This window comes from Aythya ferina (genome assembly GCF_964211825.1).
Source record: "Aythya ferina genome assembly, chromosome: 20".
Lineage (NCBI taxonomy): Eukaryota > Metazoa > Chordata > Aves > Anseriformes > Anatidae > Aythya > Aythya ferina.
In genome coordinates this window covers 10,762,139-10,786,205 of record NC_140318.1, presented here as the reverse complement: position 1 = coordinate 10,786,205, position 24,067 = coordinate 10,762,139, and the positions used below count along the sequence as shown (strand labels likewise).

The 24,067-nt window shown below is 47.1% G+C and overlaps 1 protein-coding gene across 11 annotated transcripts in view; it reads right to left on the bottom strand.

The window, feature by feature from the left end:
* Positions 1–24,067, bottom strand: part of ZNF618 (zinc finger protein 618) — a 179,578-nt gene that overhangs the window by 83,669 nt on the left and 71,842 nt on the right. For all 11 annotated transcript variants that reach the window (XM_084494469.1, XM_084494475.1, XM_084494471.1 and 8 more), the window contains one exon: positions 7,613–7,869. In XM_084494469.1, the coding sequence (XP_084350595.1) occupies positions 7,613–7,869 (257 nt within the window). The remainder of the gene's footprint in view (positions 1–7,612; positions 7,870–24,067) is intronic.

Genomic DNA, 24,067 nt, shown 5'->3' with positions numbered 1-24,067 from the left:
CTGCTTGTAGTAGGTGAGAAGATGGGGAGGGTTTTTGGTTAGTTGGTGCACTCAGTTTGGCCAGACTTCTACTGAGCCTTGCAGATAGAATTTGGGCAACACACTCAGCGTGTCCAGAGCTTTCCCTTGCTCTCTTGTTCCTGATTAGACTTTCACACCCTTCCATCACATACCAGACATGTATCTCAATACACGGTCAAAAATCCAGGTCCCTGAATATCGATTTTGTGTTTATCCAACAGGAGAGCCACGTTCCACTGCTTTTCCATCTAAATTGTGCGGAAAAAAATCAGAAAAGAGCCCTTAAAGTGGATGCATTTCCAAAGGATAATGATGGTTGATACCTATTAAACATCTCTGTAGCCTCTGACATTTTGTTTCCAAGCCACAGAGACAGATGGGCTTGGAAATTTTTAAGGCTTTTGCAGCACTTACGTGGTTTAACTAAGGAGAATCCAAAGATCTCACGAATTATGTGTGCATAGCAGCTCAGTACCTGAGACATCAGCATCATGGTATGAATCAAGCATGTACATGTTAGATTGATAGTCTCAAAGCAGAAGGATTCACTCTTCACATTGTCTCAGAAACATTTCTGATATAATGCATGACTTGAAAAATCCTCTCCAAAATATTTTTCATAAAGCCCGGACCAGACTGGGAGTTGAAATAGTCTTGTATAAAACTTCTCCTGACCAACTCACAGATAACTCAGTCCTTCAAAACACAAATACTGACCTGATGGTATTCCCAGAATTAGAAAATGATCCACACCAGCCAAACAGTTTCCCTCCCTTTCTCTTGATTTATAACACCAACGCCATTTTATTTTCCTCTCCTTTCTAGATCACTTCACAGTCTGCTTCTTGGCCTTTCTTGCCCTCACAGCCCTGCCCTGAGAAATGCTGATGTGCTGGAGCTCTTCAAATGGCCCTGGCCCAAGGCCAGCACATGAAGTGAGCAAGATAAAATGGACAAAGGAGGAGGAGAGGAGACATCGGCTCTCTAAGCTGTGCCCTCCCAGACACACCGGTGAGGAGACAGCAGCTCTGGGCCCATGGGAGCCATCAGTCTATTGGCTGCCCTTGCTTGGGATGACCCGGGGGACCCATGGGCCTTGTGAGACTCATGCATAACAGCAGATCAAAAGGAATCACAGAACTGCAGAATCACAGAATTGTAGGGGTTGGAAGGGACCTCAAGAGATCATCAGGTCCAACCTCCTTAGCAGGATCCCTAAAGCAGGTTGTCCAGGTAGGCGTCCAGATGGGCCTTGAATATCTCCAGAGAAGGAGACTCCACAACCTCCCTGGGCAGCCTGTTCCAGTGCTCCATCACCCTCACCGTGAAGAAGTTCTTTCACATGTTGGTGCAGAACTTCCTGTGCTCATTTTGTGGCCATTGCCCCTTGTCCTGTTCCCACAAACCACTGAAAAGAGGTTGGTCACATCACTCCGTCTCCCACACTCCAGGTATTTGTAAACATTGATGAGATCCCCTCTCAGTCTTCTTTTCTCAAGGCTGAACAGACCCAGGTCTCTCAGCCTTTCCTCATAGGGAAGATGCTCCAGACCCTGTATCATCTTTGTGGCCCTCTGCTGGACTCCTTCTAGGAGATCCCTGTCTTTCTTGTACCGGGGAGCCCAGAACTGGACACAGTACTCCAGGTGAGGCCTGACCAGGGCAGAGCAGAGGGGGAGGATCACCTCCACCTGTTGGCCATGCTCCTTTTAATGCACGCCAGGATGCCCTTGGCCTTTTCGGCCACCAGGGCACACTGCTGGTTCATGGCTGACCTGTTGTCCACCTGTTGTCCACCAGGAACCCCTAGGTCATTCTCTGCTGAGCTCCTCTCCAGCAGGTCATCCCCCAGCCCATACTTATCCATGTGGTTGTTCCTTCCTAGGTGCAGGACTCTACATTTGCTCTTGTACACTTACTCTTCTTCATTGGGTTTCTTCCCTGAATCCTTCACCCCTTCCACTGGCTGTCCTGGGGTCAAAAGGGTGTTTGTATGAACTTCATTAGCACCTGGATAATTAAGCACCTGCAGCCAGACAGCAGCTTCCAGCAGAAAGCAGAACCGGAGGGCAGCCCCACAGGGCTGAGAGCAAAAGGGCACAAACTCAGCAAAACACAAAAAAGGGCATGTTTTGGGGGTCTGCCCCAGTCTCCTCCAGGTGCTGCCCGAGCTCCAGTCCAGCTGCAGCACCTGGTATCCTCTTGGCCCAAACCAGACTCTCCAGAAGATTTTTGGGAAGTGTCACTTGGTTCACCCCATCCTTCAGGTCCTTACTTGTAAAAGAAGGACTCTGTTTCTAAAGCAGGGGGGGTATGAGGAGAAGACGGTGGTGAAGTGGGAGGGGAGCAGGAGGTGGTGGCCCCAGCCCTTCGTCGTGAGGGGGCTGAGAGTAAAAGTGAGGGGAAATGGAAACATCAGGGTGCGGTTGGGCCTCAGGATGTGGGACCTACATTCCTGCCAGGAATAAATGTCCCAGAAGAGGAAAGGGTGCTATTCTGAGGAGTTTGGACTAGAGGGAACGGCCTCAAGTGGCACCAGGGGACCTTCAGGTTGGAAATGAGGAGACATTTCTTCTCAGAAAGAGCAGTCAGGCATTGGAACGGGTTGTCAGGGAAGTGGTGCAGTCACCGTCCCTGGCGGTGTGTTTAAGGAAAGGTTGGACGTGGTGCTTGGGGACAAGGTTTAGTGGGTGACAGTGGTGGTAGGGTGATGGTTGGACCAGATGATCTTGGAGGTGTTTTCCAACCTTAATGTTTCTGTGATTCTGTGTTACACAGACCAGAGGCTGAGCCTGAGCTGGAAAACGGTATGTGGAACATGTGGAACAAGGTCTTACCATGCTGCAATTTGCAAGGTCCTGCAGTTTTGCCACCTAACCTAACCAATAAAAGTGGCCTAGAAGAAAGCTGGAGAGGGACTCTATCAGGGAGTGTAGCCATGGGACAAGGAATAATGGCTTTGAACAAATGGAGGGGAGATTTAGCTTGGAAGTGACATGAGGAAGAAATTCTTCACTCAGAGCACAAAGCACACATGGGAACTAGGGCTGAAGATGCACCTTGCTTCTGTTCTTCTCTGTAAAGAATTGAACAAAATTACCTAAAAAACAGTGTTAAAATAAACCCAGGACACAGGATGGGAGGTGCAGGGCAGTCCCTGTGGTCAAGGGGCAGCCTTTCTCTCTGTCAAGCCAAATGGCCTGGGGGAGCCAGCCCCAGAAAAGGGGCCCTCAGCCCCCCAACCCTCCTCCTTCTTCCACGGGAGGGCACCTTCCAGGCCGCTCCCAACACAGCCGCCTTTGGCCACGCATGGGCCACTGCAGCGCAGAGGCTTGCTAAGGTCACAGTGGCCACCACTGCCCCGCCTTTGCTGCGGGCCCTATAAAACAGCCCCCCTGAAGCTGGCCCACCACTCGCTCAGCGACTAGGGCCTCTGACAGCCAGCGTACGCGGCAGGAAGGAGACCAGAAGCAGCAAGGCGAGAAGCAGCCCTGCTGGTGTGCGAGGACAGCAATGTCATCCAAAGAAGCACCAAGAAGGAATGCAGCTAACAAGAAGGAGAAGTGTCATGGGCAGAGGGATAGCGCCGGCAGCACAAGACACACCAGTGCTTGAGAGACCTCTGGCGCGCAGCCCACAGACACATTTCAGCGGTACCACTGGTACCACAACGACACAGGGAACAGGCTGCCCCCTCTAACATCCAGCGACAGGGGGCCTGGGCCTTCCCATAGGCACAACGGTGGCATGGGGCAAAATCAGGAGCATCAGGCAGACAGCCGTGGGGAGCAGAGGCATAGTCCAGAATGGAGCGTGGGACTCAGCCATGGCCGTAAAACAGACGGCAGCATCGAACCCATGCATGAAAATCAAGCTGACAGTGGCATGGGACATTGGGGTGGAACTGGATGACCCCCTGGTTCGGCACCCTGGCCTGAAAACTTTCCGGATGGAAGGCATCCCGTTTGGGCAATCCCGGGCAAAGACTGGCTTACCCTTCTGCCAAGGACTGTGGAGCCCATGGAGATGAATCCACCAGAAGATGTGGAGGAACACATGGAAGTAGATCCATCTCCACCAGAACAGACCTGGGACTACCGCAGCATGTCGTTGCTCTCTTCCATGTGAGAGCACCAGCAGCATCGCAGGAGTGCCCGGCCAGCTCCCTACTCGTTGCTCAGGCTCCATCCCAAGCATTAGCTTGGAGCCACCAAACACCATGGACATCCCGCAGGCTTACCTGCAAGATGTCCCGGCAATAAAGAAATCTGTTGCCAATTCTCAGGGGTTGTGTGAGTGCTTCTTTCCCATCCCCCAGTCCTTGTGCGAGAGGTAGCGTTCCTTCTACATGGAGGCTCAAGGAAGAGCACAAGAGAGGAACCAGCTTCCTTCGTGCTGCTGCGCTGGAGTGACAGGAGGAGTCCCCGAGGGCCACCATGCACCTTTAACGTTTGTGAAAATAGTCTGAGGGGTGCAAATTGTAGTGTGTAAGCAATTATAGGTAGCTAATTTCTTATATTTGGAGTATGTTCATAGACCTTCCTCTTCCTTTTGATCTTGTTGATGAGCTCCTTGCTCATCCACACAGGTCTCCTGCCTCCCTTCCCCGATTTCCTACTCTTAGGGATCCTGAACTTAAAAAAGTGCTGTTTAAATGTTGCCCTGCTCTCACAAGCACCCTTGCCTTCTAGCAATCTTGCCCATGAGATAACTCCAAATAGGTCTTAGGACAGGTCGAAGTTGCCTCTCCGAAAGTCCATGGTAGAAATCCTACTGTTTGCCTTACTTCTTCCACCAAGTTCCATCTTGAACTCCAGTATCTCATGGATCGCTGCATCCCAACACTGCATTCCAAAATCTGTAGCAGTCCAAAAATTCAAACATCAAACATCAAACATCAGCAGAGCCATGGCACTTCCCGTTCATCCACCGCAGGGCTTGAAACAGAGTTTGGCGTAGACCAGAGCTCAGGGAGAGGCACGGGAACTTGCAGCCAAACAGCAGGCAGCATGCACACAGCCTAATCTGATGAAAGCCCTACAAGAGAACAACGGCTACCGAGCTGGGAATCCCTGTTATAAACTGCTGAAAGTTACAGATGTGTGAACATGGCAGGGTCCTGCAAGAGACGTGGCTCAGAAAAGAGGCACAGATCTTCTAACACACGCTGCGGCCCAGCCCTGACGCCAAGCCCCCAGTGAGCTCTGTCACCTGCAGCCACTTGGGCTCTGCCCCCGCGGGCACCCCTGGCTCAGGTGAGACATCCCCTGTGCTGCCCACTGTGCCCACTGCACCATGAAACCACAGTCTGGGGAGCAGGCTTCCCATTCCCATTGAAAGGATGGGGATTCATTTACCTCCAGTTCTCTACTTCATCCCACAACATGAATTACTATAAAAAATAACCCTTTTTGACACCTTCTCAGCTTCTCTGATGAAGGGGAATAAAACCCTGCCGAGGCCTTGCCTTTCTGCATGGCTGAAGTGATTTAGACACAGGGCTACCAGAATTGGAAGAAAGGCTCCAGGAGAACACCTCCTGGAAGCACCAGCAAGCAGCAGCAGAACGTGTGGAGCCTCTGCTCCGGAGCTGGGCAGCACTGGTGCCCCCCGCTGCCTGCAACCTTGTGGCTGCCTCAGAGCAGCAGCCGAAATCTCCGGCGCAGCAGCAGGCACAGGGCTTTTCCCCTGTGAGTTCTGCAGATGGCTGCAGCCATAGAAATAGTGCCTGCCTGTGGTTTCTGTGGGGAGTGGAGGGGACCAGAAGAATTGACTGGGAGCCAGTTCCAAGAAACCACAAGGAACTGATATCTGGGCACCATGGTCAGTCCACACAGAGCACAGTATTTGGTGGCCAAACAGAAAAGTTATTCAGAGCCATCTCCCCAACAAGCAAGAATTATGCGAATGGCTGGATGAATAGGGGCACTTACAGGGCTCTTTGCACAAAGGAATCGGCCACTAACTGCCAATCGCCTCAGGACCAAGTTGCCTTTAAAGAAACCCAGCACGAGGCTATAAAATAACAAATGCAATGCACATTTCATTTCAAGAAGCAATTCCAGATAGAAGTTCTCCGGTTTACTTTCTAAAACTCTCAACTACCACTTGTTAGCTAGTAAATAACCCTCTCTGTCCCTCACCCCATGGGGAGGAAATCCCTCACCCCAGCCTGTCCCCAGCACCCTCGATATGTGACATGTTGGTGTGCATCCAAGCTAGCCAACAGCAAAACCCCATTCCCCACTTTGCATGACAATCTAGTCAACCTTAGCGGGAAAACACATTCTCAGGAGACACCATCTGCAGAGCCCAGCCAGCAGGAGGAGGGGAAGGGGGTTCTACGTGACAGAGGCCCAGATCCCCTCGACAAGGGCTGGCGTCCACAGATGGAAAAGAAGCTCCTATTGCCTCTGCTCAGCAGCCATCCCCAGGGATACCTCTGTGTTTCAGGGTTGCCCATACAGTCTTCAACTTCTCAAGAGCTGTGGAGGCACAAAAAAAATCTGAAAATACACAGAGTGTTTCCTTCAAAGTAGAAGATTTTTAAGTTGAAGCCAGTTATAGACTTAGGCTTTTCCCAAATGTTTTAAACTTCCATAAAATAGCAGTGACCACCCACCCTGCCTCTCCTAGTGGCTGTCCTGATGGCGAAGGGAAAACAAGCAGGACCACAATGCTCCCAAGACAGTCCTCAACTAACAACATCCTCCAGGATTTCTTTCCAACAGCATGAACAGCAATCAAGCAAAAATCAGGAGAAAATCTAACATCAGTGGCTCTTTTCCTTCCCCCTGCAAGACAAACGAACCCCAAAAGCAACACCAGGCAGCTCAAATTAGCTTTCTCCCTAGCCCCTTAAAGGAAACATCATCCCACTCCTCTCTCCTCTTCGTTATCAGCAACCACCCTCACTCTCAGAGTCACTGCATGGCACCTGGGACCTGCTCCATGTCCCAGAGATGTAGGAGACCCTATAGCCAGAGCAGAGGCTCCCCCAGGGCCCCACAGAAATGCCCTTGCCCGGAGCAGGAGAGGACAGTCTGATGTTCACAGCAAAAAAGAAAACCTTCTCATGACAACTTTACAGCACTAGGTGGGGTAGATATAGGAAATACTGTTTTGGAAGTGGTGCACCGCAGCCAACTCAAAGTCAAAATTATTCTGAAATGTTACTAGCAAACATAAAAACTAACAAACAGCAACCTGAAGAACTGTTTCTAAGATAAATCTAATTATTTAAAGGAACATCTACTTTCATCAGAGCAACTTCCCTCAAAACATTGAAACTTTTTCTCAAGCTTTTTTTCCTGGTCTCCTCTATACTGGGCAGCCCTGGGTTCACCAAGAATTTTGCATGACTGATGGACATGCGATTTAACTCTTCAGAAGAGGTGATAATCCTTCTCTTAAAGTTACCCTTATCTTGGTTGCGTCTTTAGGAGTGACCAGATGCAAACAGATAGCAATAGTTAAAGGAAGTCACTAATCCTAAGCCAGGCCCCAGGGAGCAATGTGCACCCCGCTCTGGTCTGTTCAGCAGAGCCGAGGCACCAGGAGCAGCTCTGGGGCACACTGACCCAAGGCTTACCGAGCGTCTGCTGGTTGCGAACCCCACCGATCACCACGCAGATCTCTGCTGGCACGTCTCCTGGCCCATCTTTTATATTCTTCTTCGAATCTTTGGCATCATCCTGCCAGATCACCTCTTCGATGTAGTCATCTGGTACCTCTGTTTTCACCTTCACCTCAGTCATCATTCCAGCCTCTTCACTGGGTGAGGACTGAGATGTCACCGAATCGGAGCCCTCTGCTTTTGGGCTCCGTGGGCTCCTCTTCAAACACTCCCTGAATGGGGGGAAAAGAAGAGAAACCATGAATTCTCATTTTCAAACACTCACATTTAATGAGTGGGAATTCAGTAAAGATATTTTTGTTTAATGCAATTATTTTAAAATGTGGCTTATTTCAAAATATGGTTAGGTATGGGTGCCGCTCATATAAACAAACAATAATTACATAATAGTAAACAATTAAAACTTAACCAGACAAAAGTAGTAAAACCACTTGCCAGGTATGAAAATAACCTTACTCATCACTAACAACACTATCAGTCAAAACCAGCCCAATTCAGTGAGCAGGAGCACAGAACTTCAGATGGCTCCTAGAAGGTCCACGACAACAACTCCAGCAGTCCAAACAATGACTATCGTGCCAAAAGTAGTCCACACATGCAGAGGAAACATCATTTGCTCCCAACATTTGTAATTTGGAGCTATCTCTGCCCCTGTGCATTCCTGCATGCGTTTATCTACTGTTGCATCTTCTCTTAAACCTTCAAAGCAACCTAACTCTCATCCTGTGGTATTCACATGGCCTTATTTAACATATACAGTGATGATCAAAGAGGTGATATAGAGTGATGATCATACAGCATGATAACAACTTCTATGGAGGCTATTAATTTATGGGCAGATGCAAGTATTAAAGATGACAGGGAAAGTGTAGTGGGCAGGGAAAGATGGAGGAGGAAAGGATTTAGGAGCAGATGAACAAAATAGTGAGAAAAAACAAAATTAACAGAAGAAAAGAATCAAAACAAAATACATAAATTCCCAGACCCCCTAAGAAAAGGAAGGAACCTGGACAACCAAAAGCTGCAAGGCAATACCAGCAAATTCAAATGTGCTGAGGTGGCAAAAAACAAAGGGATTTAGAGCACATTAGACAAAGACCAAGTATTAACCCAGTGTAGCTCCTTTTCCAAATGCGCCATCCCATCCTTCTTTATGGGCTCCCTGTTTTCAAGACTGACTATTAATAAATTGTAACATGCAATGCAAAAATAAAATAATTGCTGGTTCAGTCTGCGCAGAAATCAGAAGAACTAAATTTATAACAATATCCTAGACTAGACAGAACGTGAGATTTTAAAGAGTATGAGACATATTTAGAGTCATATTAACACTGGGAACAGCCAGCAGTGTTTGAAAAAGTTATAAGCGGAAGTAATAGACAAAATTAAGTGAAAAATAGGCTGAACTTATGGATTGGAGTTATTAGACCATGCAATGGCAAAAAAAAGAAGTAAATCCCATTGCTTGGAACACTATAGGAAGTCAGAACAAAGCATAAATTAACATGATATAAAACTAACTCCTGCAACGCTTTCAGATTCTGGTTATGAAGCTGGAAGACAAATCCAAATGTTGCAACTGCAGAAGGCGCTCAGTGGGTAAGCCTGGGAGGCTGGAGATGAGAGGAGCAGATGAAGGAAGAGAACAATCTTTTGCAGTAATTACTGCACAACCTCCTACACAGACATGTAGCTGCTATTTCAGAATGGGTCAATCACATCGTATCACCAGATATTTTATTATTCATCGTTTCATTCTCATTATGGAATGAAATGTGCAATTAATAGCCCCTAAACAGAGAGAATTAGCCTTGACCTGCCTCCCCACTCATTCCCATCCTCCTCACACATGCTTCCCCCCATGCTCCCAAAATCATCCAGGGCTTTTATAAGTGAGAAAGATGAATTAAGACAGAGAAAACGTGGCTGAAAATTGGAAGTTCTTTATGGTAATATTATTGGACGTCCAAGAAGGTCCATCAGTCTTACCAGACAGCAACATGGCTGAGTGCCCGCTCCAAAGCCGAAGCAAAGGCAGCAGCCAGGAGTGAGAGTGAAAAGGGTAGGATCAATTGTAAATCAATCAGACCAGGAAGGTGTGAAATGCAAAACACTGATAAAGGCAGCAAAAGCCACGGGTTCTGGGGATGAAAATCCCTCCCTTAATGGGGGAAAAGGAAGAAGACCAAAATCAAAGCACTACAATTCTCACTGTTAGGCAGAAAGGTAAAAGCAGTCAGTAAAAGCCGGTTTTGACCTAAAATGAAGGCGAAATGGCTCAGTTATTGATGGCACAGCAACCTGTACTTGCCAATCCCTGACAGAACAACATAAAAATCAATGCAGGAGCTAAGTGATGTGGAATTAAAAGCTTATACAGCTAGCAGTGAGACTAAGGATAGTGCTTTCTGAGCAGATCATAAGTTTGGTGGGAATAACAGAGATATTCTGACGGTGCCCAGCTTTATGTCACATTCAGACAAAATTTATCAGCAGTACATGGTCCAGAGAGAGCAACAGGCCACATGCTGTAAGGCAAAACGCTATCCTCAACCTGTAGTGCTCCTGAGCAGAGGTATTTCCACAGAGCTTCCCAAGTGGTTGATTTGAGGCAGACTTATTCATCGTGCTCTGGAATTAAATTTAAAACCATTGCTGCTAAAATTTACTGCTGACTGAAGGAGGTGTGGGGGATGGAGAGCAATGACTGTGAAAGGGACACCAAAACCAGTGATCCCAGTGGCTCTGTCAACTGGACCTGCACAAGCCGAGTAGTTTCAGCGTAGCAAAATGTGTCCAGGAACATGGTGACCTCATGGACATGAACCCAGTGCTCACCCACAGCCCCCCAGGCAGGTCGCTCCGCAGCCACAGAGCCACGCTGTGGCTGAAAGGACTAACGTGACTTCTGGATACATGTGTGAGAGCAGAAAGATGTAACATGGAGGTGATTTTTTCTTTGCACAAAGCTGCGGCAAAGCCAGCTCCAGTGCACTGCAGACAGGTTGAACTCCCTTGTTTTTAAAAGGTGATTAGCAAAGCTGGAGAGGGTTCAAAAAGAGGCACTCAAATGGTTCAAGACTGGGAAAAAATGCTTTATGACTTTATAAGACCAAACAACTTCATGCTGCTTCTCATGCCAAAAGGCAGACTGAGAGATGATTTGATTGCAGCGTATTATAATCTTCATGGGGAGAAAATACTGTCTTTCCTTAATTTGGCAGGGAAAAGTAGAGAGAGAGCTCATCACTGGAAGCTGGAAACAGTTGAAATGAGGCATAAAATGTGAGCACTGATGGTGGTCCACTGGAACAACCATTTTCCAAAGGATGTGCTTAGGCAGAACAAAACTCTCAAAGGCTCCAAAACCCAGGGCATCTGCATCTGGCCAGCCCCAGGTTAGGGGGCTCGGTACACATGTGCTGGCCAGAGGTACACAGGTGCCCGACTTAGTGGCCAGAAGCTGCAGGAAGATGTAAGCAAGTAGACCAGACTAATGGACTCTCTGAAACTTTGCTCCTGACACTCACCAACCTTCTGGATCCATCTCTGCCAAGAAAGTAGCTTCCCAGTTGGGAAGTCTGCTCTTAGGTGGGACCTAAATCTGCAAGTATTAATTAAAAGCAATCCATTCCTCTGACATTGCCCCATATGTTACAATCCTGATCAGATACTCGATGTAGAGGAAACCAGCCCAAAATGTTTTTGCAACTGACTTCTGCATGATTTTGGAGCATGGAAGCTCTGAGAGAAGCCCACAAGCCCTCTCAAAAATAATAATAATTTAAAAAAAGCAGCGCTACTGGATTTTCAGAATCAAGACCCTCTCTGTCTTCTGACACTTTCTAGGAGCAATGAGAGCAGCAGCTAGCAGATGTACCCAGGGAAGTGAAGCTACAGCCCCCAGTGCTTCCCGTCGAGCACCCCGGCATCGCCTGCACGGTGACCCTGTGGTGAGGTCTATGCACAGCCACGTCCCGCTCACATGCCACATCTAGGGAATAAATGATGAACACTAACTACAAGAGATTTTTTTCAGTATATATATATGCTCCCACCCCTGCTGCCACAGCCCCAGGACACACCTTCACCTCCAGCAGCCCGAGGTGCTGGTGTTTTACTGCGTAAGCCAGATCCTGTTTCAGAGCACTGAGGGCTCCAGAGCCCAGACTACACAAGCCAAAATGCAGAGAATGCCACCCCAAACACAAGCACGCTGCAAGGAAATGCTGTGTTGTGTTTCCCTTGTTGAGCTGCATGTGGCTGGAATTAGTCCCACACCCCTGACAGCAAATTTATCTTCTTCATGACTGTTGCTGTTTTGCTTAAGAAGGAAGAGCTGTGTTCTTCTATTACTCTTATAATTTCATATCCCACAGATATTTTCCAGCTACTGGCTGATGCCAAGCTTTAGCCAAGCTTCAGCTGCAGATTCACCCGAGCTAAATATCCACAGGAGCACAATGGTTTTGCAAAATACCTTCACATAAATGTAACTGAAGGGCAACACGGTCCCAGCCCACCTTCCCTCTCCTACGGATGTGCCAGCAGGGGACAGAGGAGCCAGCAGACTGGGATTACTTCACATGATGTGTGACGAGGGCCCTGAAAACAGCTCCTGAAAACAGCAGGTGAAGGCAGCAGCCCCCTCCTATCTTCCCTGGTACTTCTACATCCACAGATTGAGAATATCTTCCTCATTTTTACTCTTACAGCCTCTGAGGGACTGACAGTAAGGCTACGTGGGATAACTTGTCTCAAGACCACAAAACAAGATCTTGACTTGGGTGGTGGGGCTGACTTGCAAATAGTGGCAATGAGAGTGGTCCCTAAGGGCACAGCAACGATCACCATTTTCATGGTGACTGTCCAGTGACAGACTCAATCTGCTTGGAAACAGCAACCAAAAAGCTCCCCAGGCATGAAGACCCAGGCATGAAGGTCCCTCTTCAGGCCAGGAGTAGCAGGGCTGACAGACGGCTGCTGTTATAGATCCACCTTGACAGGAAGGAGGCAGAAGTTGCATAGGTGGTCTGGAAATCCACTTAGTTGGCTTAGTAATCAACATGGTCTTCTACATCCATCTCCCACCACTTAGCCATCAGCGCGGCAGGGGACTGTGAGCTGCACTTGAAAAAGAAACAGGACCATGGTGCTACTTCATCCAACAGCGCAGCACTGAAAACACTGGGCTCAGGCCTGGCTCTCAGACAGCTCACTTGATGCCTCCACCGGGGGCCATGCAGCTTTGGAGAGAGATGAGGAGGCACCAATGGTGAAAGATGGCTTTCCTGGCAAGCACTGGCACCATCCGTGGAGGCCCCTTTCTTCTGCTCTCATGTGAAGTTCAGCCAGTGCTCCTGTGACTAGATCAAAATTAGGATCAGTCCAGGCTTCTTGGGTCTGAGGTGATGTCACGAAGAACTGAATATAATTGTCTCTTGAGACCAGGGGAAGGAGGGCTGAAGATCCATGTGGGACAGCAGAGTTTGAAACCTCCAATTGTGGCTTTAAAAAATTCTACAAACACCTCACAGCAAACTGGTAGAGAAAAAAGAGTAGACATTGGAAACTTCAGATAGGATGGAGAGGGGGAGTACTGCAGGTCTGTGAGGAGACAAAGAGACATGACCCAGTAAAGCATAATTTCTTCATTACCCCTCCGGTCCTAGGATGTTGCATCCCTTGCAAGTCTTCAAAACTGCACTTGCTGTGTGTTATGCAGCGTTTTGCTTTCCCTCGTTCCAGACAGGTCAAAGGGTCTCCATGTAAAGAAGGAGAAAGCAGCAGCAGATCCAGAACATTTCCCAGAAAATTCCCTTGAGAATGACAGTAACTGAGAACATGCTGCCTGACCTTCAGTTAAGTCAAGAATTGGTATTATGACCTGGAAGAAGTAATCCTCACCACGAACCAAAAAGTGACTGTGTCTCCAAATGTTGTGACCATGAGGCAGAGAGCTCATGCTGTGCCAACACTGAGACCAGCTCCATCTTCTGAATTCCTGCAGGGCACTGCTGGGTAACACACAGGTACCAAGAATGTGGTCAGAGCCTCCACTTGGTGGAGACAGCAGCGCACAAGAACTAAGGGACAACTTCCCGTGAGTCAGATTCCACTCCTGGGTACCTGCATCCATCCCACTCATGGTGGCTCTGAACTGTACAGTGTTCAGGTGTGGCCTTCCACAGATCCACTGCAACTCCCTCTATTAAGTCCAGCCTGCATTTAACATCCATGGCGTATCTCCTGGGAAAAGGACATTCTTCAAAGTACTGTTTGCATATGACAAAAACTCCTCAGAGAAATGAGACCAGAGATTAGCAGAGTGCATAATCTGCTAACTTCCTTCCACTGGGTGCTAGTTTAGACCCTACCTCCTTCCACAGGGTGTGTTTAAATTCTTCTCCATGTCTTTGAGCTCTCCTGGGTAATACCAACCTCCTTTACTACTTATTGTCTTGTCTTTACTAAGCTGTGGAGCTTGGAGATCCAAGAGGCTTTCCCTTGCTGAGGAGAGGAGGCACAAACCTTAGGATCACACACTGCTCACACCATTGCTCAACGCATGCTCCTACTGGAGCTCCTTCCTTCCCAGAACACAGGCCCTATGGATTTTAAACATTAAAGAGGCAAACAAACATTGTACTTGTATGTGTCACTCCTCTATGTAACTAGGCCACAGAGCCAATTACCGTATTACCAGCTCTACCATCTCACAATGCTCATTTCAACATTGCTGCTCGCTTTGATCATCAGACTTTCATCTTCCAATGACGTTACAGCCACTTTCATGACAAATACAAGCATGTGAAGGCAGAAGAGATTTAAGGAGGCTTGTTTAAGAGTCATCACAGGGATTTGGACAGCTACAGGTAGATATGTGTTCTGGGACCCATTTAGGTACAGCTACAATAGCTCCTGGAGGCCTGAGGCTTTACACAGCCAGATGATGCAACCACAAACTATGGACAAGTGACTGCACAAGTTGCACGGTTTGGGCTATAAAGCCAAGTAGTCCAGGTGATGCCCCAGGGACAGCAAAACAAGGAGCAATGGTAGGAGCTCTCCCAGGTGGGAGGACAGAAAGGAAATGGGCAACTCTTTGCAGCTGTCTCCTCTGCACCGTAACACTCTCAGGATGTGGCCAGAGGCTTCCAGCCCATCTCCTGCCGAAGAAGGAAAAGGAGGGGAAAGAGGTGCAAACCAAAGAGCTGCAATATGGTGTCGTTTTTATCTTTGGAGAGCGTTTCTTCCTGGCTGTGATAAGCGGAACCGGCAATGACTGAAAGCAAATGGGATCAGTCAGCTGCTGCAGCCAGAAGAAACTCGCATTTGCAGTTTGCTTTTTCTGATCTGGAGTAGCATTCTCATAAATAATGAAAGTGACTAAAAGCTACTTAAAAAACACACACTCCTCCCTTATGAAAGAATGAGAAAAAACCTCAATTACAAAAGGACATTTCTTCCAGCTAGGAATAATTTGTCATGTAATTCTCTGAAGACAGCAACAGAAACATGCATGCTCTGTGCTCCCTTTTGAGTGATCTGTGATTGTATATGTACTCAGATGGCTTCTAATGAGGCTATTTTTATAGCGCATATCCTGCTGAGCTTTTGGGGAGGAGCAAAGTGAGATCAGTGGAGACTCAGTTTTCAACGTCAGCTCCTGTGTGTTTTCTCCTGAAAAGGAGAGGAAAAGGAAACAAATGAGAAGGACATAGTCTGAGTCAACACCTACAAACAAAGCTCTTCCTCCCCAGCAGCAAACATGAAGCATCTTCTTTTTTTCCTTTTTTTTTTTTCCTGGACACCACTCAGGCTATTAGAACCTAGCCACGTCAGTACGTCACTAATGCCTTGATATTGATGATGGCGATATCTAACTTCCCCTTGGGAAAGCATGATGTGTCCTCTTTTACACTACTAAAATACACACTTGTACAGTGCTTGGCCTGCTCTTCTGGTCTGCAGGACCAAAGAGGTTCAGAAGAGCAGAGTAATTGGGACCATGAAGTGGACACTTGAAAGGCCATGCTTTGCAGAGCCCACTGAGATAATGTCACCCGTATGACACTACAGCTTGCCTTCTCAAAACCAACAGGCAGCTCGCTCATCTCATGCCTTATCAAAAGGCTTCAGCTGTCAGAAATGAAAGCAGGCAAAAAATGTAGTGCTGAAAAAACACTGGGCTCAACTTACAGACCTCTGCCATGGTTTTCAGAGTCAGAAGGTTCCTGCCAGGACTGGAGCTAAGAGAAGTAGAATGGACAGAACAGCTGGTAATGAACTCTCAGTTTACATGGAGATGATGAAAGCAGAAAAACAACAATTTAAAATGAAAATTTGCTTGATTGACAAATGATTTATGGTGCCCTTCCTACCCCCTCTTCTTAGCTCTCGTTTGCTCCCCAGGGCAGCCCCACTGTGTGGGCACCATGCCTTGCATGGGGAGGAGAGAAGTGGAGTGGGTCAGAAAGCAGGGGAACTGCCTGGTGTCCTCCACCAGGGCCACCTCTTTCACAGATGTTACGGGGCAAAAAGGCTTTCAAGTTTAGGGTTAAAAGAGAGAAAAGATGGGGCTATGTGTATTTTTTTCCAGTGACACAGCTGAACATTTTGCTTCTAGTTTCGATGCTTCCTGCTTCAAATTTTCCCTCACAGCAACCAACCTACTCATCCAACCCAACCTCCTGAGCTCTAGAGCTGTTCCTCTGCCAAAAGCACACCTGCAGTTTGATCTAGTGCCTCTCTTCTATGGAGGCTGCCTTGATTTTGATGTGCAAAGTTCTGGAGTAACAAACACATTTCTGGGTCTCTCCTATGAGTCATTATCCTCCAAAATAAGTACCATATCTCCAGCATGGATAGCTCGCTCTGGTCATTGAGTCATGCTCCAATTGGTTTGCCAGAAAAGAGATCCTCTTACTGGGAATCTCCCCTCCATAGGAGCAAGCAACCTCTCCTGATGTCTCTTGAATGAAGTAAAGTGAACACACTTCCTTAATGCATACTGTACACACATTTAAATATACCTTACAATTCTTTCCAGAAGTGTTTGGGAACCCATCCACGTTTTGAAGCACAGATACCAGAGAAGGAAGAAGAATGCCAGCAGCACTCTTAGTGGTAGCACCATATGCTGGTGGCACCACATGCTACTGCACGTTGATAACACGAACTCCTGGTAACGGATCAGCACAGGAAGGTCATGGTCACTACCGTTCCCCCAGGAGATTTCAGTTCTTTTCAGAATCACCAAGATGCCATTGCATATTCTCAAAGTGTGGGTACAACCTCTGAAAGCAAACATTACAAGAAGAACCTGTATACTCTAGTTCTCTGAAATCATTTTGGGGAATTGGAACTCCTCCTACCTCCATCAGTGGAGGAGCAAAACTTGCTGAAAAACAGAAAAAATTAAAAAAAAAAAATGGGTCAGAGCCCATGCAACATGCTCATGTGAACCTCATGCTTCGAGGACTTCAAGGTCGCTGCTTGGAAGTGTTACTTCAAATCTCTCTGCTTGCTTCATTCAGAGTCCTATGGGCTGTATCCTTGGTCAGCCAGAGGGTTTGCTTCACCAGGCTGGTGCACCCACCCTGTGCCAGAGATGACTTTTTGGAATGCAGTAATCACTTACAAACTAACCAAAATAAGCTGAGGCTAACCAGGATTAATGTGCAACTCTCAGGGGCTTTGAGACCCATCCTGCAAATTTAGCAATTAGATTTGAGGAGATCACATTAATTGGACATGCAAAGATAATTTCTGAGGTAAGAAATACAGCCCAAAACCTTGTCCTTTCCTGGGACACATCCAAGTTTTCTGCTTTTCCCTCCAAAAACAAACTAAAATCAGAGTGTGACACCACATCCTTCTGCAGGCAGAAATACAACAGTAACTGCCATTTAGGCAACCCTGGAAAAACGTTGCTCAATAGATACCACAGCTGTCATGGAGTTCATAAATTCAGAATAACCTAAGAGCTTTTTAGAAGAGAGATGCATCAAGTTGGATCACTACCTGCCTCAGATGGCAGCCAGCCATCAGAGAGAGGCAACATCAGCCAAAAAGAGAGGCAATAACTTTCAAAAACACCAAACTAACTAATCCAACACATGGCATGGTGGTAATCATGCATAGCATGATCAGCACCACGAGGACCCCAGGGACCAACTAACAGCACAATCTCAAGAAAGCATCAACTGAAGTGATTTCCAGTGTTCTAGCCTGATTGTTGCACCATCATGTTCTGAGCTTTACGTAGTGATCCTAACCTCGACCGTCACCATAATTTAACTGACTGCAGAACACATATGCCTGCATTTAGCAGGAATCCCCCAATGCAAAAAAGAAGAAATTCTTAACAGGAATATGTGTTCATCTGCTCAGAGAGTTCTTATGCATGCTGTATCAACAGCTTTGTAGCAGTGAGGGTCTCAAGACATAAAAGAAATAAAATGTTTCTGAAGAGATAACACCATAAATGAAAAAACTGCTAAAATCTAAGGAAAACATACAAACAAAGCAGCATACTTTTTTTTTTTTTTTTGAACATTCTTGGTCTACTAAAACACACAACCTTTCCTAACAACAAACTGCTTCAGTAAGTGTAAGAGAAATTTAATTGTGTGTTCGTTCCTCCAGGGATGCTCAACAGCTCCAAAGCTCCAAATCCTTCAGAACAGGTAAATTACAGGACCAAATCAGGCTGCCTCTCCTCTAGAAAATAAACATTAAAATACAAACATGAACAATAGTAAAGAGCCACAAAGAATTCCTAAGTTATTAGCAAAACAAATTCCCTTAAGTCCTTATTAGGAGTATCTTGAGGATGGTTTGAAAAGGGAAGTCTAACCAAATTAAAAAAAATAAAAATGGGCTTATCCAACAAGAAACAAACGCTCAGTGTTTGCCAAAAGCAAAAGAATTCAGTCTGATAAAAACTGTGACATACAAATGATGCAGGTTAAAAACTAAATTTAAGATGATAATAGAATAGCTGCCAGCGTCTTTAAATTTTCAAGCGTGGAAATGTCAACAGAGACAAAGAAATTCAGGGAAAAACAAAGAGAATAGATTAAGGATTTATTTATATCAGCGAAAGAGCTCTATGTTGCTTGACTAAGAAATGACTGAGGGGGTGACAACTGTCTGCAGACCTCCATAGGTCCCCCGACACCACCAGGAGAAGCTCACACCAGACTGCCGTGGACCCATGGGTGAGAGCATGACACAGCACGGCCGTGAGAAGAATGGGATAAAATGAGCAAACAGAAGAGACGGCCAGAAAAGGAGACAGGACCTCGGGACTGGAAGAACTCCTCAGCTGGGGAGTGATACAAATGAGGTGGCAGATGTCCTGTTGCTGGAGATACACACGCATTTAAAGTAAACAAGATAGAAGACTATAAGCTCTTATCAGAACAACCACAAGCTGGCCACGAGAGCAAATGACCTAAGAAAAATTATGTCCTGGTAACTTAGCTTTGCCCAAGACAATATTGCTACTGCGTCTCATGAACTTCACATCTCCAGAAAGACACATTTCTCCACCTCAAGCCATCAGAGGCTTTCCTGGGTCTGGCTTGGCAAATTGGCATGGATTATGCAGAGAACATGTCGGTTCCATAGGCACTGGGATGCATCTATGCACTGTTGTCTCATCTTTTACGTGTACACCTACGGCACCTTGACCTTGATCTGTGTTTCAAGGAAAGCGGCATAGGTTTCCCACAGTTTTTGTCTTCATCACAGCACAGAACTTAACACCACTGTCCACTTTTCTTAAATCAGCTAGTGGGGATTTCTGGGGGGTTGGTTTGTTCCTTTTTGGTCGGCTGGTTGGTTTGTTTGCACCTTTTTGAAGATGGCTAGTGAGAATCCTTCAGAGAGCACCAAGACTTACTAAATACCTTGCCTGGTTATTAATACTTTGTCTCTTTCTGATGCAGGATCAGGGTATCTTAAGCTCTTCTGGGACTGAAAATCCCATGGGTGGCCTTGTAAAGGAAGGGGAAACAGTTTAAATACTTTGGCTTCTTAGAAACACTCACACACATCCCTTCGTGGGGTGCAGAACTTTCTTTAGAGGTTCAGAGAACCATGTCCCAGGGATGCCCACCCATGCTTGGCCACTCCTGGAGATCCTCCTCCCTGAAAGCTGGGGACATGGTGAGGACTGGTCAGGTGGGAGAGGAGCCTGCAGAAGAGATGGTGCCATCCCTGGCAAACCTCCCTTTGGGTTAAAAGAGCTGCAAATGAAGATGTGTCTGCAAAGGACAGAATGCACAGAGAGGGAAGGAGGAGAAAAGATACCACCAGTAAGGCAAAGGAGCAAAGTAGGTGCAAGAATGTCTTGGCACCTTCTCCTCCAGGTGGAAACATCTTACTGAAATAGTCTTATTTACACATCTTATTGAAATCACATAATTCTTGAAGAGGTAAAACTACAAATTAAAATCTGGTGAAGAGAAACAAAGCAGCACATTTAGTACTTTCCAGCTATCTTGGTCTATTAAAACACACAACCTTTCCTGACAACAATCTTCTTGATAAAGACCAAAACTGCCAGAGCACCTAAGCACCACAGCTTGCTCTGACATGTTAGGGAAAAGTGCACCACGTCAGAGCTGGGAGACCTCGACATCCCAGCCAAAGGAGCCGCTGGAAATGCTCATGTCCCGCACAGCCCTTCTGCTGAAGCTTCACCTCCAAGAAAGCTCCCACCGTCTTTGGGACCCTTACAACAGTGCTGGGAAATGCTGCAGTAACTACAGGACCCATCCAGGCTCTCACAGCCAGTTCACAGACCCAGCGGGTCTGGGATTTACCTCCGTTTGGGGAGTGAAGCAGGATTTTCTGCACAGCTACATCTGTGCTGCAAGCGGGTTCCCCGGCTGGTGACAGCCCTCGTGCAGACGGGGGCTGAGCTTCCAGCTGGCTCCGTTCCCTCCGCAAACAGATGCAGTTCCTATATCAGGGTCTGATTTATTCAGCAGGAGTCTCACACATTAAGTGTAGTTAAGTCTGAAAACAAATCTAATGACTTTAAAATAAATAGCCAACGGAGGACTTGAAACTAAAAATCTTCCTTCCTTTGACACCCACCACATAAACAGTAATAATTATATAAAACCGTGTCTAACACATGACTACACAAGGCTCTGGTGACCAAGAAAAGCACACGCTGCTTGTCAGACATAATTGCACATTTGGTTTTTCAATTATTTCTTGTCGAGATCCAGAGCCCACCATCTGAATGCTGACATTAATTATTGGTAAGCAGTTTGCCTTGTGATGGTGTCGTGAGGATTCCCAACAGCCACCCTGAGGTCCGCAGCCCTACAAGGCTGGCGTGCAGATAGCGAGTGAATCCAGATCTATTTCCCTTGCTCAGGAGGGGCTTCAGGAGAAGGTTAAAGGAACTTTCCACAGACAGCAGCAGGGTAACTGATCCCCCGGAAACATCTCTCATCCAGAAGAGAGACCCACATCACCATGGGTGACCCAGGTGAGCCTTGTCTCCTAGAGATGACATCCTCCATTTGAGCTCCTGAATGCCACTCGAGTGCCCAGCTCTTGACAATATGCTCCAACAGCTCCAACAGCCCATCATGCAAGAAAACTTAAACTGCATGAAGTTCAACAAGGCCAAGTGCCGGGTCCTGCACCTGGGGTGCAATAACCCCAAGCAGAGCTATAGGCTGGGAGAGGAATGGTTGGAGAGCTGCCAGGCAGAGAAGGACCTGGGAGTGATGGTGGATAGTCGGCTGAATATGAGCCAGCAGTGTGCTCAGGTGGCCAAGAAGGCCAACGGCATCCTGGCTTGCATAAGAAGCAGTGTGACCAGCAGGGCTAGGGAGGTGATCGTCCCCCTGTACTTAGCTCTGGTGAGGCCGCACCTCGAGTACTGTGTTCAGTTTTGGGCCCCTCGCTACAAGAAGGACATCGAGGTGCTTGAGCGGGTGCAGAGAAGGGCGACGAAGCTGGTGAGGGGCCTGGAGAACAAGTCCTACGAGGAGCGGCTGAGGGAGCTGGGCTTGTTCAGCCTGGAGAAGAGGAGGCTCAGGGGTGACCTTATCGCTCTCTATAGGTACCTCAAGGGAGGCTGTAGCGAGGTGGGGGTTGGTCTGTTCTCCCACGTGCCTGGTGACAGGACGAGGGGGAATGGGCTTAAGTTGAGCCAGGGGAGTTTTAGGTTAGATGTTAGGAAGAACTTCTTTACTGAAAGGGTTGTGAGGCATTGGAACAGGCTGCCCAGGGAAGTGGTGGAGTCACCATCCCTGGAAGTCTTCAAAAGACGTTTAGATGTAGAGCTTAGGGATATGGTTTAGTGGGGACTGCTAGCGTTAGGTCAGAGGTTGGACTCGATGATCTTGAGGTCTCTTCCAACCTAGAAATTCTGTGATTCTGTGATTCTGTGTGATTCTGTGAAAAAAGAATCCTTATCGGCTTTTAATTTCCTACCTTTTAATTTTGTTGACTGCCTCTTTTTTCTTGCAAAAGGGAAAAAAAGAAGTCTCTGATCTACTCCTTTTCTGGAGTGTTCAATAACATGCACAGCTTTGTCATGTTGTCTCTTAGTTGTCATCTTCTCCAAGGCAAACAGCCATCTCTCGCTCCCTTAAAATAAGAGTTTTCCTATGCTCCTAACAATTCTCCTTGGTTTTTAAAATATCCCATTAACAAGCATACAGTGAGGTACAGGATCCACATACAAGTTAATAAGGTAGGAAACAGTGCGCTTTCTGCCACCACTAATTCTCAGCTGAAAATGGCTGCATGCTGAACCAATGTTATTTCAAAGGCAGCAGACAGGCCCAATCAGAGCTATAGAGGTGATAAGATCAGTAAAATCCTGTGCCTTCAGAGCTTTTAACATTTACTTGAAACAGAATAAAATCAATCCAATCCAATAAATAAATAAAAACAGGAGCGGTCCAATACTATGGTCACCACATTAATATCAAGCATGCTATAGTAAAAAAAGTAATAATAAAAAAAATTGTAAAAAGGTAAAGTTGCCCTGGCAACCTTATTTTGCTTATACTTTTTCCTGATATAAATGAATACTTAAAACCTAACATGATAGCTTGCAATTAATGAGACAGTTTCAAGCAGCAACAACCTCAAAAAACAACTACTCTGTATCCCCAGCCATTAGTGGCCTCAGAAGATTTCATCAAATCCAAATTTCAACCTTCAGTCACTGACAGCATTTTTTTTTTAAACAACTGTTTTTTGTTTTTTTTTTTTAAATGTTTTTTGAACATCTTTTGTTCAGCCAGGCAGATGCTGAAGTGGATTTTGTTTCCACTTTTCTAAAAGAAAATATGTGATGGCCAGCCTCACGCTCTTTCTCTATGTACATAAAGAGTGATGCTGCTGGAAGCAGTTCTGCCACTGCTACAAGTTTGGGTGCCTGCCTTTGGAGAGGCTCTGGCTCACACCCAAGAGGATGCTCAGGTCCTTAGCCCGAGGGCACCTCCTGCACGCCCAGGAAGGGAGGACATCCACACCAGACACCTGCGAGACATCTGTGTCCACATGAGACTGAGCTCATGGACCAGCACTGCAAAACCCTCCACTGGGAGCTACAAGATCAGATCAAAAGTCAGGATAAAAACTTTGGGGGAAGCAAGCAATGCTCAGCTCCTTAGCCAATTTTCAGCTTTCCTCCCAGTGCTTTGTCCAGGCTAATTCCCAGCATTCTGAAAGCAAGCACTGCTGGTCCTCACTGATGAGCTTTCCCCAGCTGGGAAAACTTAAATTTTCCTTTGCATAAGACATCCGATGCTGGTGCTTGCTCCCCCATGCTGAAATCTGCCCACCGAGCCCCAGCCACCAGGTACCCAAGAGGTGCCCAAAGCCAGGCACCGCCACAGCACCGCAAAATGGCAGTTTCATTTGGAAACCTCGCAAAGGTGGCTGTGGCAGCACGGAGCACCCAGTGCTGCACAGAGCATTTTGGAGATCTCCTTAGTGCTTTTGAGTCTTGGGAGGAAGTAGAAAGGTGTTCCGGAATACCATTAGCAGAGAGATGGTACCACTGGGTAGTGCAGACAGGAGGGCACGAAATACAGCTCCACCTCTGCAGGAGGCCGGCAGTGCCTGGGATCTGGTGCTCGCTGCAAAGGGCCGCACTGAGGACAGGGCAGGTGATGCTGATGGAGGTGACACCAGGACGGGTGTCAAAACCGGCACTGCAATGACTTTTTCCACAGCAGTCAACTGGCTCCTGTTTTCCATTGCCTATCTTCCCCCATCCATGCCGATGTAACCCGCAAACGGATGTAACCCACAAACGTGCCCTGTGTGGGTGGTGGTCCCCTCACCACGTGCTGGCACTTCCCTGACTTTCCTACCAACTCTCGTGGATGTTTCCATTCTCTGTTGCAGCCCTCT